A 14,835-nucleotide genomic window follows, 5' to 3' on the forward strand; every position below is an offset into this window, starting at 1 on the left:
AAGAGTCGAGGAGATACAGAACTGCAGGAGATTCTGAATAAACAGCAAGAGAAAATTGCATCTGCCTGAACTGTCAATCAAACAGTCACCTGGCAACAGTAACCATCAACCAAACCCACCAATGAAGTTAGATGCTATAGATTCAGCCACATCGTCGACCAAATGTCTAATCCAATATCTTTTCTAATTGTATATTTATTCCTGGTGCTTTTTATTATAAGTGTATGTACGGACCTTATTGTGATTTATCCACACACATTATCTTGTTCATGCTGGAAAATATTTGTAAGCTTATACGGCTCTCTATTGCATGGAAACAATATATCGGTGAGACTCGTGAAAACATGTACGGGTCACACTTCAAAATTATAAGAAAATATTCGGCTATGATAAAATTTGTTTGAATATTTTTGAATTTGTAATTTTAACCACCATTGCTGAAAGTAAAAATTTTAGGCAATGAATCATAAAAAAAAATAAAAACAAGTAAAAATCAGTATAAATAAATATCAGTGCATTGGCTTTTCACCTAAAAAACAAAAGGACTATTATAGAAATAGACTATTTTAGGATCATTAACATTTTTGCATCATTTTTGTCAATTTCTCAAAGTATTTGTAATTTTGTAATTCTTGATGATTCGTTCAAAAATACATAAAGAATATCAGTATAAATGAAAAGCAATACAATTACTGTCATTCATGTTTTACAATTCAAAAAAACTCAAAACATTTTTTAAGTTGAGGTGAAAGTCAAAAAATGTAATGTATATTTAGCAAAATATACATATTTCTTGTGATCTTGTGGTTAAATGTGACCTGTACATGTCCATGAGATTCACCCGTGTCCATCAGATTGAGCGCAGTGATTGTTTTCTGGGGTGTGATGTATGATTGCATCTGTGACATGTAAATAATGTGCTAAATTCAGTCTCATCACACGTTCTGATGCTGATCGTTGTGACGAATGAATGACGCGAGAACAGTAGATTTATCAGCTGGATTTCATGCACTTCTTTCCTTTGTCAACACGCAACAAGTGTTTTAATTTGTATAAAGGGCATGTAGAGATTTTGATCCTTCAGTATGTAGTTCAGTCACAATTGAGACGCTTTAAAAACACACAGATGAGGTTGAATCAGTTTAATTGGTGAAATCATGTCATATAAAACCAGAAGTACAACCTCTTAGTATTATCCAGCTAGTTTCTCCAAATGTTATTTATAAAAACAAAATCACTGTATTGTAAATTTAAGAAATAAAGTGACTGCTAAAAAATGGTACCTCAGAAATTATCCTTGAAATATTCAATGCATCTAGAAACTATTCTAAATCTAAATCTCGGCGTGACTTTCAGGCACGATCATGCACATTCATGTACCTTCAGATACTTTCTTTATCTCTCTTGAAACACATTCAAAGTGCCACAATTACCCTTTAAATATCAAAAACAAAAGTGCTATGCATCATTTTAGCAATCTGATTGACTGGTCTTTTAGTTACACTTTTTAATGTCAAGTCTGCGACACGCTGTCTCTGATTGGTGGATTCTGCTCAGTTTTTTTATTTATTTTTTAAATGCAAACAGAAGTGAGGTTTTATTTGTTGAGGTACGCATCCAGCCAGAGTTCTCCAGATTTTTCCAAAGACCTGAGAGAAGAGTAAAGGAACAGTTAGAGCTGAAACATCTGCCAGGATATGCACACAAAATATAAATAAGTACAGATCCTTCATAAATGTGGCCCTGGACCACAAAACCAATCTTAATTGTCAATTTTTCTAAATTTAGATTTATGCATAATCTGAAAGCTGAATAAATTATCTTTCCATTGATGTTAAGTTTGCTAGGAGGACAATATTTTGCAGAGATGCAACTATTTGAAAATCTGGAATCTGAGCGTGCAAAAAAATCTAAATAGTTAGAAAATCATCTTTAAAGTTGTCCAGATTAATTCTTAGCAATGCATATTACTAATAAAATATTAAGTTTTGATATATTTACGGTAGTGAATGTTTGGGATAAAAGTGAGCCACATTGGTTTCTATGCATTTGTAAATAAAGTAGGGCTGTAACGAGTCTGATTAGAGTACATTATAAAAAAAAAAAGCTTTGATTGCATTTCGTCCGTGTCAGTTAACCAGCAAAATACCAAAAGTGGTGCATTCCACGGATAAGAATCCATGAAAAGCATTACAAGACTGTTTTCTAAGGCTACACAAAATATTAAAACCATTTAAAAATCACAATAAAGCATAGTCATAATCCGTTCATAAAAAGTCATAAAATTTGTGCAGCCTTTCTAAAATACATCCGTTAAAACTTTGCATCCACATCCATGTCCCTAAATGAGAAATTTTCACCAAATTTAATGAAAAAATAAACCGGTATAAACAGCAGTTTGAAAAATTTATTGTTGGCCGAACTGACCCCAACCAAGGCAGACTGTTAGATTTGTGGTCAATGTTGTTTCATTTAAGGAAAGGTTCAGAGCAAAAGCTAATTTTGAAGGTGAAGCCGTGAGATTTTAGGTGTGCATCATACCTGATGATGTCCGCAAAGGCCCCGTACAAGGTCTTCTCGTGGTACTTGACTCCGTATTTGTCACACAACGCTCGCACGTGTGGAGCGGCGCGCCAGTAATTGTGCCGAGGCATTGTGGGAAAGAGACTGGGACAATAACAAGGCAGAGTTGTGAAATGCCAAAGATAAACTGAAGCCATTTTCACACTTTTGTATTTCTTACTGGTGCTCGATCTGAAAGTTGAGGTGTCCGCTGAACCAGTCGTTGAAGGGGGATTGCTCGATGTTACAGGTTGCAACCAACTAGATGAAAGAAATAGATAGAATGGGTATGGAAGAATGACTTAAACCCAGTGAGACTGTGACGGCTCAGAATTCACCTGCATGCTCAGCCAGTCTTGGTGCTTCTCGTAGTCGATGTTCATGGGGATGTGGCTCATCTGGGTCACCCAAACAAACCAGTGACTCTCCATGAACCTGCGGCCCACAGGAACACCACAATCATGTGACTGTACCCTAACCAGGATCTCACGATTACATTGTGTTACACTAAAATACAATATCAACTGTAGGTCACCCAAAGCAATTGGTGGCGAGGTAACCATTAGCTATGTTTACATGTAACCTAATAATGTTGATAAATGGATTGACGGCTCAATCAGATTGAAAAGCCTTCTTGCAAACACCTCAATCAATGCAATTGAGCTTAAACCAAATGAAATTGATCAGATTGTGTGTGGGGGGGGGAGGTGTTTTGGGACTTTCTGAATCTGAAATCAGATTGAATTCATTTCCATTGACAGAAATGAGCAGGGCATGTAAACATACACTAATTGACTGGCTTTGATAGCATCAAAGCACTTCACATGATACTGCTCTTATACAAATCAACATATTCTCTCTCAAAATAAATACTTTAGTCTTTTTTGGGGGGGTATCTGTTGGTAATTTGATATATGGGTAGTTTTTACCCAATTTTACATATTTATTTAAAACATGAGGAAATCAGCAGAACATTTAAAGAAGATATAATGTGGAAATTAGTGATGCACCAACATTTTGGCAACCAGAAATATTCAGTTGTGACTGAAAGAGTTCGGTAGAGACTGTAATGTTTAACTAACCCTTCTCTTAGGATGCATTTTGATAATGTCTATTTGGTGCACACAAATGGGATAAACTACAACAGGTAAAGATGTCAACTGTGCAAACACTGATTTCAATTTTTTTTTACATCTTTTATTGTGATTACATTTTGGTCAGTGCAATTTTTAGTTAATGCACTAAAAATAACACTAACGAGGAGCACTTAGATGTAGATATGCACTAGATTACACACGCTTTATCAGCTAGTTAAAGTCTCCATTAATGTCTGTTGAAATCAATTTGTCATGGAAACTTTTGGTATAGGTGTCAAAAAACAGAGCAGAGGAACACTGAGCCAGCTTTATGATCTCTTACACACCAGCAGCTGTGAGCAATCAATGCTCCAGCGTTCTGATTGGTGCAGGAGGAGAGGGGGCGGAGACTAGAGCAGTCAGACAATGAGAGAGTGATGAGTGAAGGACACGCCCACACCGCTCTCTCTCTCTGGCACAAACAAAGCAGTGTGTAAAAATAAAACCGTAGACTTATTTCGTATATTCCAATACCAAGGCATTTCCAAAAATACTTATGTGGTAAATGTCCAAATAACTAATATATATGGTTATTTTTTTATAAGTGGTTGTATTTTGCTTCTCAGCCAATGAGAATGCATTTGGAATATTACATTGGAATTAAATTTATTTTAAGCAGAAGTTGTAGATGAAATGATTGTTTTACCTTACGAAATTAAACAGAATCACCGCCCAAAAGACTCCGTAGAACTGTGTGTAACACAGGAAGTATCGAACGTAGTAACTTATACACCACGCGAGGTCCTAAAAGAGATATGACGAGAAGAGATAAGATAAGATAAGGACGAGAAAGTGCTGTAAAATCACATTCAGCTGCATTAACACGGCAAGAGCCAAACCTACCACCCAAAGACCATGTAAGATCATATTGTGAAAGATCTGGAACTGGAAATAAACTGGAATGAGCAAAGGCGGTCCAACTGAGAAACAACGACAGAAAAATGTGTTAAACCTCAAGCATGGTCGTCATACAGGATGGAGATATTTTGAGTGAAAATCATAATCTGCACATAAACAGGCATTTAAAGCTTATTTTAATATTTAATATTTATTTTAATGATAACATATTGCCAAATGTTTAATATATGACAAAACATTTTTAGTTTGGTGAATATGTTCAATATGATATTATTTATATTTAACATTTTTATTGAATATATATATATATATATATATGATAGGTAAAAATTGATAGCCTGAATGCACTGTAAGTCAGCTAAATGCATTAATTTAATTTAATTTATATATGTACGTATGTATGTGTATATATATTACAGTATATTTTAATGTATTACAAATTTTATGTACAGCTCTGTTGGGTCACTGTGAATTTATATATATATGTTTGTGGGCAATTTAATATTATTATTATATATTAATATTTTTAAATAACATATTTAATAATATAGAAATAAAATGCCACTTATATATAAAAAAATATATTATATTATATTATGTAAATTCTACATAAATGAAACTTTCTATTCATAAATGGTACATTTATATTATTATAAATTATATGAAAATTAAGCAATATTTGTTTAATAGAGGATTAAGCAAACGAAAACATGCATTCAAAACAAACTGTACAAATCAGAAAACCTTCAGTTTATCAAGAAGATCTTATCTGATTGTTATTAATTTTCATTAGGATCCGTTATGATATAAATTAAGATATACATTCCAGTAGGAATCTGGTAAACATCCCTGTAGCCATAAACCGACTTACTGAAGAAGAAGTACTTGTGCTGATGGTTGTAAGGCAGATGCTTGATCTTTTTAATGCCGTACTGTAGTAAACACAGACAGAAAGAGTCAAATCAGACCCGATCAGGTATTTTCTTCATGCATGAATCATGTGGATAGTGTGTTTGTACCTCCACAGGCTGCACTTTTCCCACCACAAACGCGTTGAGCATGTTGACATCCGGGTCCTTCTTGAAGACATTGGGTTTAGCGTGATGCTGGAAGTGGCGATGGTTCCACCAGCACGCAGACGCTCCCTGAGGAACACCGAAACATCAGACACACAAACAGACCGAAACAGGTCTCCAACTGAAACTCGTACAAATTTAGATGTTTTATATGTAGCAACTTTCATGGCCATACAAACAGCACTCCTCATGCGACAGCACATGGTCATTAGCATGATGCTAAGCTAACAATGTGGCAAACTGTATCCAAATGCAGAGTAATCAGATTTTTATTTTTTTGGTATTGAGCTAATCATATTTACATATATATTTATCTTTTTGAACATATTGTTTACAAGTCCAGTTTTGTGTAGAGAAGTTACATCATATCTCTGTTGAAAAAGACAAGGCACAGTGTGGAAAAAATACACGTCGCACAACACCTCTTTCAAACAAATGAATCATGTTTATACTGTACATCCTGGATGAAGTCGAGCTACTATCACATTACCTACATCTGCTAGGATGACTTTGCAAAAAAAACAAAACAAAAAAAACAGATTACAATTGCTGATACGCTAAAGCCTAAACTGAAACTGTTTGTAAAAGTGGTCCACACAGAACGTGTTTTAGCTTTGTCTTCACTGCGCTGATTTGTAATAGTTGTCTATGTAAACTTGCACTAGATGGATGTCTTTTCGGGATGTAACGATTCACTCGTTTTCTCGATGCATCGATTACAAACCCTGTCGATTCATATGCATCGATCTTGAAACATGATTTTTGAATCGTGAATCGCCGATCTTGGACAGTAATCGATTCAAAATGCTAAGAATCGAATGAATCGCGATTTCTATAGCGATTCAATGCTTTCAAAATGTAAACACATTAAATTACTACACGCACGAATTAATGGAGACCTTGAAGAGTGTTCGTGAATCGTGCCTCTTATCTGTCCTTCACGCGCTCCGTTCGTCTCTGACGCAGCTGACGTGTGATCTCTAGGATTCGTGGCCAGTAATGCTAACGTGAAGTAGTTTTACTTTTCTGTAGTTTGTCAATGGCTCTCTGCATCTTACCGACGGAGTTACCGGAGCCGTCGAAAGCTGTATTTATTGCATGGACGGAGTAGAAATGTAAGTGTCTAAATCATACGCACAGATCCATTGAATGATAAATGTTTTTAAACAATGCGGATGAACCGAATATACGAAGGAAACTTTTAAAATTAACCACAGCATTAACAACGACCTTGAAATAAGAGCGCGAGGTTTATCTGATAATCAGATAAATGAAAGTAGCGTTTGTTTCATTAGCAAACAGACATCTGGCCCGTTTTCTCTCAGAATCATTCGCTGATGGAGAGGAAAAGTTAAAATAGAGATGAAGACGTTTTCACACTGAAAGAGAAGCGATCCCGCCTTCATAGACGCGCCAGGCTATATCTGCAGCTAAACTGAATAAAAGCAGAATGAACTGATGAAACAAAAAAAAAAAAACCACAAACAATTTATGAATGATGCAGTGCTAATTGACATTTATTACAGTACAGAAACTATAAAGTATATTTTCTACCTTATTCTGTGCAGAAAATTTAAATAATTGCTAATTAAATGTAGCCTAGAATATAAAACAATCATAAAATTGCCATTACGACAAAAATATCGATTACAAATGATTGATTATTGTCCAGCAGTGTATTCGATTTATTACAGCTAATTAAAAGTAATTAAAAAAAGAAGATAATTCCTTGTAAAAAAAATAAAAAATAATTATAATTATATAATTAATATTATTAATATAATTATAATTAATAATATAATTATAATTGAATCGAATCGAAAACCTATGAATCGTAATCGAATCGAATCGCTGCCTTGCAAAGATTCACAGCCCTAATGTCTTTGTATGTCTCCCGCTGTGTTTTTAACTTTTTCAACTTTTAAAAACTTGTGTCTCGAAACTCAGCCTTCTTGTCCAGGTGCATGCTAGTGTTTGCCTTGACGCGTTTCTGCTTTTTAATACCGGGATACCATCGTTATGAACAGATGTAATTGGTTTGTCTTTTCAGTGTCTCTCTCATCTCATAAACTGCATCTCAAAATTCTGCCTCCTTTTCCAGGTGAATACTAACTGTTCAGGATTTTGCATTTTTGATTTTACAAATGCAAAACACACCGTAATGACTCAATGTCATTGAAATCGTTTTTTTAATAACTCGTGACGAGATTTTAAGTTGCTGTGTTAAGTTAAACTTTTAAAAGGCCTCTCTAACCTCTACCTTTTTTTTCCAGGTGGATACTTTTGTTTGACGTTTCTAGATTTTGCTTTAAAAAAAAAGCGAGACGGCATTATAAACAGATGTCTTTGTTTCGCAGCTTCTTTTACTGTTTTGCACCAACGTTTCGAAACACTGTGTGAAGTCAGATTTTTAAAACAATGGCTCAAAACCCTGCATTCTTTTCCAGGTGGGTACCATTGTTTGAAATTTAGCTTTTTTAACATGGCTATAAATGGATATCTTTGGCTTTTTTCGCTACAGGTTTAAAAATGAACAGATGTCTGGTTTCGCGGTCAAGGTTTAGATTAAGCCAGGATTAGTCCATAGTTCAATTGGGACATTTAAGTAGTTTTATTATCGTGCCTAAGAAAAAAAATTCTGATGTGCATCTTGAGACGAAACAATGGAACTGATATATTTTAACGATCGGTCAGTCCAGTTTCCTTTCAGTAAAAACAGCCCAGGCATGCATTTTAGTCTAGGACTAGGCTTAAGCCTTGTCTGTGAAACTGGGAGATCATTTCTTATAGTGAAGACTGGGCAGGATATGTTGGTACCTTCAGGTGTCCGATGACAAATTTGTGCACTAAGTGATTCCACCGAGAGGTTTTACACACGGACAGATGACCGAAGTCATGCTGCAGCCATCCAGCCTGCGACTGTAGACATAAAACAAACAAAAAAAATGATCATTCAGTGTATTTTTGCATCAAGATTGAGTCTCTTTACAAGAAAAAAATCCTCCTCGTTGGATTTTGGTTACCAGTTCTGCTGCTCTTTTTAAACATCATCGCGATTATATGAAACATGTCCATTATACCTGTGCGGTAGCCATTAAAACAGCAACGACGGCCGTGTTGATCCAGCCGGTTCCAAAGTGCCACACCAGCATCAGGGCGATGACCTCCAGGAGCAGGATGTGACCCAGATGCAGGATGAAAAACAGGGGCTGGGTTTTAAAACACCCCTCAGCCTCCAGACGCTCGCGAAGGGCTCGGAAATCCTCCACAAGAGCAGCCTGAGAGAAAACGAAGGTGACATCACAACAAATACAGTCCTCTATGGGCACAATCGCATTTAAATGCAGAAGTGATGCATGACCTGAATTTTTAGGGCGTGAATGTAGAGGAGTGAAAGCTGAATTGTGTGACTGGTGTCTTCGGACAAAGGTTAATCTGAGCGGTTCATTGCTTTTTGTGCTTTAATGTCACACTTACATAAGCCAACAAGCTGTTATTTGGGTGTCTGGGAAGAGGAATTACCGTCTGACTGTCATTCTGTGATGTGAAGATCATGACCCAGAACTCATAAAATACACAGTAGCTGTTTTCTGGGATTGCATCCATTGTGCAGCAGTATTGAATTGAGAACGCCTTTTAAACTGCAATACAATTCCTCAGTCTGGGACAACTTTTTATTAAAAAGAAGGGGAAACATTTAACTATTCATTAGGTTGCATGGGAAGAAACTTTTTTGCATAGACAAGAAAATTCTCTTATTAGCACGTGATATAAGCACACATTCGTGACTGCTCTTTCTGTTAAACATCTCAAATGAAAAACTTTGGACTTTTCCATGAAGATGATGTCGAATTTTAATAAAAAAAGCACAATTTAAATTGAAAATGAAATACATTAACATTTATTCACTAAGAAGACACTTGTAGAGATAAGGAAAATCACAAGATGTATATATTAAAGCTAATTTCTGCAACTAAATAATAATAAAAAAAATAAGTATTTAAAACTTAATATCTCATAATTCTGACTTTTTGTTGTAATTCTCTTTTTTTCCCCTCACAAATCTGAGATTAAAAAAATCTTAATTAAAGATATAAACTCTGAATATATACTGTATATGTGTGTGTGTGTGTGTGTGTGTGTGTGCATGCGCGCCATAATATGTCATTTAACACCACAAAATAAGAAAAAAAAGCATTTTTAGAAAAGAGAAGTTCATCAGTTGAACTAAGACTGACTGTTTGACAGACTTATTTAAAAATGTTAAAAAGCTAAAAATGACTTGGCATTTGAAGATGCAATCATTTCCCAGAATCCTTTACCTGATAAGCTTCTTTGAATTGTAATTCAGTAAATTCCCGTCATCCAAATTTGAATTTCAACTCAACTTCCTGTGATCCAGTTTCCCGCTCATTAACTGAATTCTGAATTTACTGCGTGCATCTTAACCAGAAGGGCAACAGATTGATGGAAATTCAACTAGATGTCATTTTGATTGTCAAATTTGTGATACTCAGAAAACTCGGAACTGCTGTCTAAATTAGATGCACATTATCCAGTTTTAAAAAAAACAAAATACTATATTTACTAAAAATACTATATAATTTTTTTTTTAATATTTTAGATTTGGCACGCCTTCCTTACTCTATATTCAAAGGACTGGCACCCTTAAAATTTCTCACTTCAAATATTTATTTGTCTTTTTCTAGTAATTCATCATACATATTAATATACATCATCCAGATATTTTAAGAAAATCCATATTAAATGGACTGATGACGTGTTTTATTCATCTATTCTGTGTAGGTTTAGGTTATGTCTCGACACTCACGTTTTTCTGGCAGTCTTGACTGGGTTCAGACGCCTCCAGCTCCCCGATTAACAGCGGCTTCATGTATTTCCTCACCAGCTGAAGGTCTGGATGAAACGCCGTAAACGCCTCCTGTTACACCAGATCAAAGAAATACCACACTGATAATCATTATTTTATTCTTATCTGAATCAATCCCAACAACACTGAAACAAACAGCTGCTTTAATAAGCCTCGTACAGTACCTAGACATGCTGCATAGCTTCTTACATTTACTATATTTGAATGTTTATGCGTATTAGTATTTGTATGCTTAATTTTTCACAATTTCATGAATTTTTTGTATAATGCATACAAATTTTGGTTTTGACTTAGCCAAACGTACTTTATAAAGTAGGTTTGGCCATAATCTATGGAAGCACATTTCCGCCACAGAACGAATGCACGGGAATTGCAACTTTTTTCCCATAATTTGGACTTTGTTTCATGCCATTGAGTAAACGTTTGACTTTTTTCCTCACAAATCTAAGTTTGCATCTCACAATTCTGACTTTTTTTCTCTAAATTCAGTTTTTTTTTTTTTTTTTCTTGCCACAAAACAAAAAAATATAAGAGGTAATCACAATATTTTGTGTTTCGAAATTCAGCCCTTTTTCTCGCGGTTTCAAGTTTATACCTCACAACTGCAGATTATACATTCCCAATTGTTAATTATCATAATTAAATTTCAATTGTGAGTTATTAAGTATATCTCATTATTCAGATTTTTTTCTTTTTTCAGAATTGGGAGAAAGAATTCCAAATTGTGAAATAAAAATTCGCAATATTAATTTTTTTATTATTCCATCGCGGAAAAGGGCATATTATTGAACATTTTAACCAAAGGTCAAGGCAGCTCAGTAGTGCATGAGCCTTTTTTTGTTTATACAATATTAGAGTGTAAAAATGTATACATTATATAGCATTTTGGGTCATGATGCACAACATGTTGTCTTGGTTGATTTAGAGCCTGTTTTGCAGTAATCTAGTCTACACTTAGATATAATAGAAAGATTTTAGCACAATTTTTTAACCATAAAGAAAACAAAAGGGTACCTATCTCACCAGGCTACAAGACACATCCATTGTTGTGCAGTAATGTGATATATATAAAATTCTTCCGTGTTAAATGTACTGTAAATGTATTGATGTCGAGTGTTTTACCGTAGCATCTTCTCCAGCATAGTGTCCGATGATCCTCAGCCCTCCGGGGTGTCTCTTCACCCACTGGCTCACATTATAAACCTGTCTTTCCACCACGATCCACTGATCTCCAGACTTCGTGTGTTTCTGCACCTCCTCCCAGGTGTAAGTGCCCAACCTCCCGTTGGTACCGGTGATCCGGTCCGTCTGCTGTCCTCCGCCGCCCATCACTGATCAAACGCTGACTGACTGATGCTTACTTTGCACTGTAAGACCATTTAACTCAATTAAATATTTCACAATTTTTATGAAAGTTTCTAAGAACAGTTTGACTCGCTTGAAAAAGCATGCAACAAATTGCATTTGATGTTCACTTCTGCCATTATGCACAATTTAATAATAATACATAAATAAAAATTCTACATTGTTGTAAAAATAAATAAATAAAAAAAAATCCCTAACTTCCAAAAATGATGCACAAAAAGCTGACTAGGTAGGGAGCTCTCATAGGTTTTGAGACACAGCCCAATGTTCAGGCATGATGACAAGTTGATATCCACACTGAAAACATCTTTGTTCAAGTAAAAAAAAAAACATTACCTAATGTATTATTGTATTTAGGAATGAAACAGTGAATTCCCACATAGCCTCATTAATTATGCAAAGGAACCCAGAAAGGCTCGTGCTGAAATACACGTACCGAAAAAATTTTCTTGCTTCCTCGCTTTGCTTTAAGTCACATCTGTTACATTTTTTTCTTTTCTTTTTTTTCAATTTCCATGAAAACTAACATTCAAAACAAAAATCAACTCTTAAATCTTCAGAACTGCTTATTTGAACATTTCAGATGAATAAACTGTTAAATATTGCATTGAAAATGAAAAGGCATCTTTTCTTTTCATTCAAAGAAAATGAACGTGTCAATGCATGTAAGCATCCTTTCTGTTACAATACACGAGAAGAAAGAAAGACAGAAAACGCACTTAGGTTAAACATTCAATAATTCACTCACCCTCTCTGCGACACTTTGATCACACACTCTTATGGTAGTGTGTGATGAGAAAGAGAAGCGTCACTCTTCATCACTTGTACTTCTGCTGAGTTCCGAACTGATCATTCGAGTGCCACCGGCCAATCAGCGCGCGTCTCTGCGCCAGTCTCGCGGACGATCAGCCAATAGGAAGAGAGAGAGAACTTTGGAAGGGAGGGGAGCGCGCGGAGGAGATAAAGAAGAGTTACTTGGGTTCGAGTCTCACATCCAGCAGGAAGAATGACATCATACTAAACCAACATCAGTGATTTTAACTGAAACAAAATGTAAAAACGCTACATTAAAACCTCGTATTGTTTATAAGAAATGTACATTACCATGCATAGTGAAAGTGAGCAAAATTTCAGTGACATAAATTGAATTGAAAAGCTATTTAATAGGTTGGCATCAAGATTATATAATTTATGAACATCAGTCACTATATGTAACACTGTCATGCCCAAAACGTTGCTAATATTGTACATTTTAAGTTCCTTCCAATTCATTTGATCCAATATGAATTCAGAATCAGAATCAGAATGAGAAAGAGCTTTATTATATACATTAAAGGAAGTTGTTCTGGTGACAGAAGCTTCCAGTACAGTTAGACAACAACAACACACAGATAATAAGAAATATACATTAATAAATATAAACAGAAACAGACAGAATTTGTATATACAGATGTGGTGCGTAGATGGAGTAGAATAGAAATTACAAGGAATGGAATTAGATGTAGGGTAGCATTGAGAAGGCTAAATAAAAGAGGTATCGCACAACTTTTTTATTAAAAAGAAGGGGAAACATTTAACTATTCATTAGGTTGCATGGGAAGAAACTTTTGCATAGACAAGAAAAATTCTCTATGGTTATTAGCACGCGATATAAGCACACATTCAGGACCGATCTTACTGTTAAACATCTCAAATGAAAACTTTGGACTTTTCCATGCAAAAGAAAACAGTGCCTTATTCTGAACCTGTTTATTTTCTATACAGCTGCATTTTACCATCTATCACAATTTGTATTCACTAGTTTTATTAACATCTGTGAATATTTTTTTTTTCTCTGATAAAGCCTATTATAAAATAAGATAAGATGATTAGGCCTAAATGATCATAAATGCTAATTTGCATGCACAGAGATGCATAAAATAACATTTTGTGGCTGTAGCTTTACTTTCCCTTTAGATCACAATTCTTTTATCAAATGTTTTTATCAGACGTAATTGCTAGGTTACTAAGTAATCAATCGCAGACTTCTTTCTGATTTCTAAAAGTGATTTAGACATTGATTTTATTGGTTATAATGCATACATCATAAAAACAGTTGTAATGGTTACAACAGCCATGACCTTCATAAATTCATAAAATCATGCAGGCAGAAGATGGGAGATATTTAGTACAATTTGTGCACAATTAGGAAGTGTTTATCCCCTTCAAACACAACAAAAGTGACTTTTTAACATTGAGTCAAAAGTCTGTGAAGAAACCGACTACTTCCAATGGATTCAACTCCCAGTTTTGAGCTCTTCATAAACATCATTAAACTTATATTGCCCCAGTAAAAATCCTTTTTGAGCCCTAAAACATGAAATGTGGTTATAAAATGAATAAATGTTACCAAAACCTCATGGAAAACCCACCTTGTGAGTTGCCACCATTTAATAATGGACAGGCATCATAAAAGATGACTTGACTTTGTTGTGAATGAGTTAGAAAATTAATATGAAGATTTCAAATGAGGATATCATCTCATAATGAATGAAAATCTTAAAGGCAGGTGGTATAGCCTGATTTCTGACCTGAATCTCAGCACTCAGCATCAGGTTCAGAGGTCTATGAAGTGAGCTGGCCATGCACGACGGGGGTTTGTGCTGCTCTGACACCGTGGAACATCAAGGATGAACTTTGATGCATTACAACAACACTTCAGCAGAAAAACACTTATATAGGGCAGAGTCATTTAGACACTTCAGTACATGCAACACCACACAAAATAAGAAGACATATATCTATGACATAAATCTATTCCAAAAAAAAAAAAAAAAAATCTAATAACAATCATATAATGAGTCAATAGTTTATAGTATATTACATTTTGAACAGGCGATGTATGACTTGGAAGCCTGTCCATGAGTGGACTTCATTCAGATGTAGCTTTTTTGAATGTTATTTTCAG

At 34.9% G+C, this 14,835-nt stretch overlaps 2 protein-coding genes across 7 annotated transcripts in view; one reads left to right on the top strand and one right to left on the bottom strand.

Moving 5' to 3' along the window:
- The window catches only part of LOC127946969 (epidermal growth factor receptor kinase substrate 8-like protein 2), a 29,465-nt gene extending 28,183 nt beyond the window's left edge, over window positions 1–1,282 (top strand). For all 5 annotated transcript variants that reach the window (XM_052543822.1, XM_052543821.1, XM_052543823.1 and 2 more), the window contains one exon: window positions 1–1,282. In XM_052543822.1, coding sequence (XP_052399782.1) covers window positions 1–69 — 69 coding nt within the window. In that variant the 3' untranslated portion in view covers window positions 70–1,282.
- On the bottom strand, window positions 1,128–12,799 carry LOC127946970 (acyl-CoA 6-desaturase). Of its 2 annotated transcripts, none has more exons than XM_052543826.1 (13): window positions 12,637–12,799; window positions 11,646–11,890; window positions 10,464–10,574; window positions 8,713–8,910; window positions 8,450–8,551; window positions 5,576–5,701; window positions 5,428–5,488; window positions 4,542–4,618; window positions 4,345–4,442; window positions 2,901–2,997; window positions 2,744–2,823; window positions 2,542–2,667; window positions 1,128–1,649 (listed from the first exon to the last, which is right to left on the bottom strand). In XM_052543826.1, exons 2-13 carry the CDS (start codon window positions 11,850–11,852, stop codon window positions 1,598–1,600), a joined length of 1,335 nt encoding a protein of 444 aa, XP_052399786.1. In that variant the 5' UTR covers window positions 11,853–11,890; window positions 12,637–12,799; the 3' UTR covers window positions 1,128–1,597. The 2 variants fall into 2 exon arrangements, with proteins under 2 accessions (XP_052399786.1, XP_052399787.1); XM_052543827.1 differs by lacking the exon at window positions 12,637–12,799 and adding an exon at window positions 12,325–12,514.
- Window positions 12,800–14,835: the final 2,036 nt, after the last annotated feature.

The sequence above is a fragment of the Carassius gibelio genome, chromosome A25 (genome assembly GCF_023724105.1).
Source record: "Carassius gibelio isolate Cgi1373 ecotype wild population from Czech Republic chromosome A25, carGib1.2-hapl.c, whole genome shotgun sequence".
Lineage (NCBI taxonomy): Eukaryota > Metazoa > Chordata > Actinopteri > Cypriniformes > Cyprinidae > Carassius > Carassius gibelio.

Excerpts from the sequence above, each read along its gene's own strand:
- LOC127946970 (XM_052543826.1), bottom strand. The coding sequence starts at position 11,852 with ATGGGCGGCGGAGGACAGCAGACGGACCGGATCACCGGTACCAACGGG. Across the intron at positions 5,702-8,449 it reads TTGTCATCGGACACCTGAAG|GGAGCGTCTGCGTGCTGGTG; the intron begins GTACCAACATAT and ends GGTGTTCCTCAG. Across the intron at positions 2,668-2,743 it reads AACTTTCAGATCGAGCACCA|TCTCTTTCCCACAATGCCTC; the intron begins GTAAGAAATACA and ends TTATTGTCCCAG.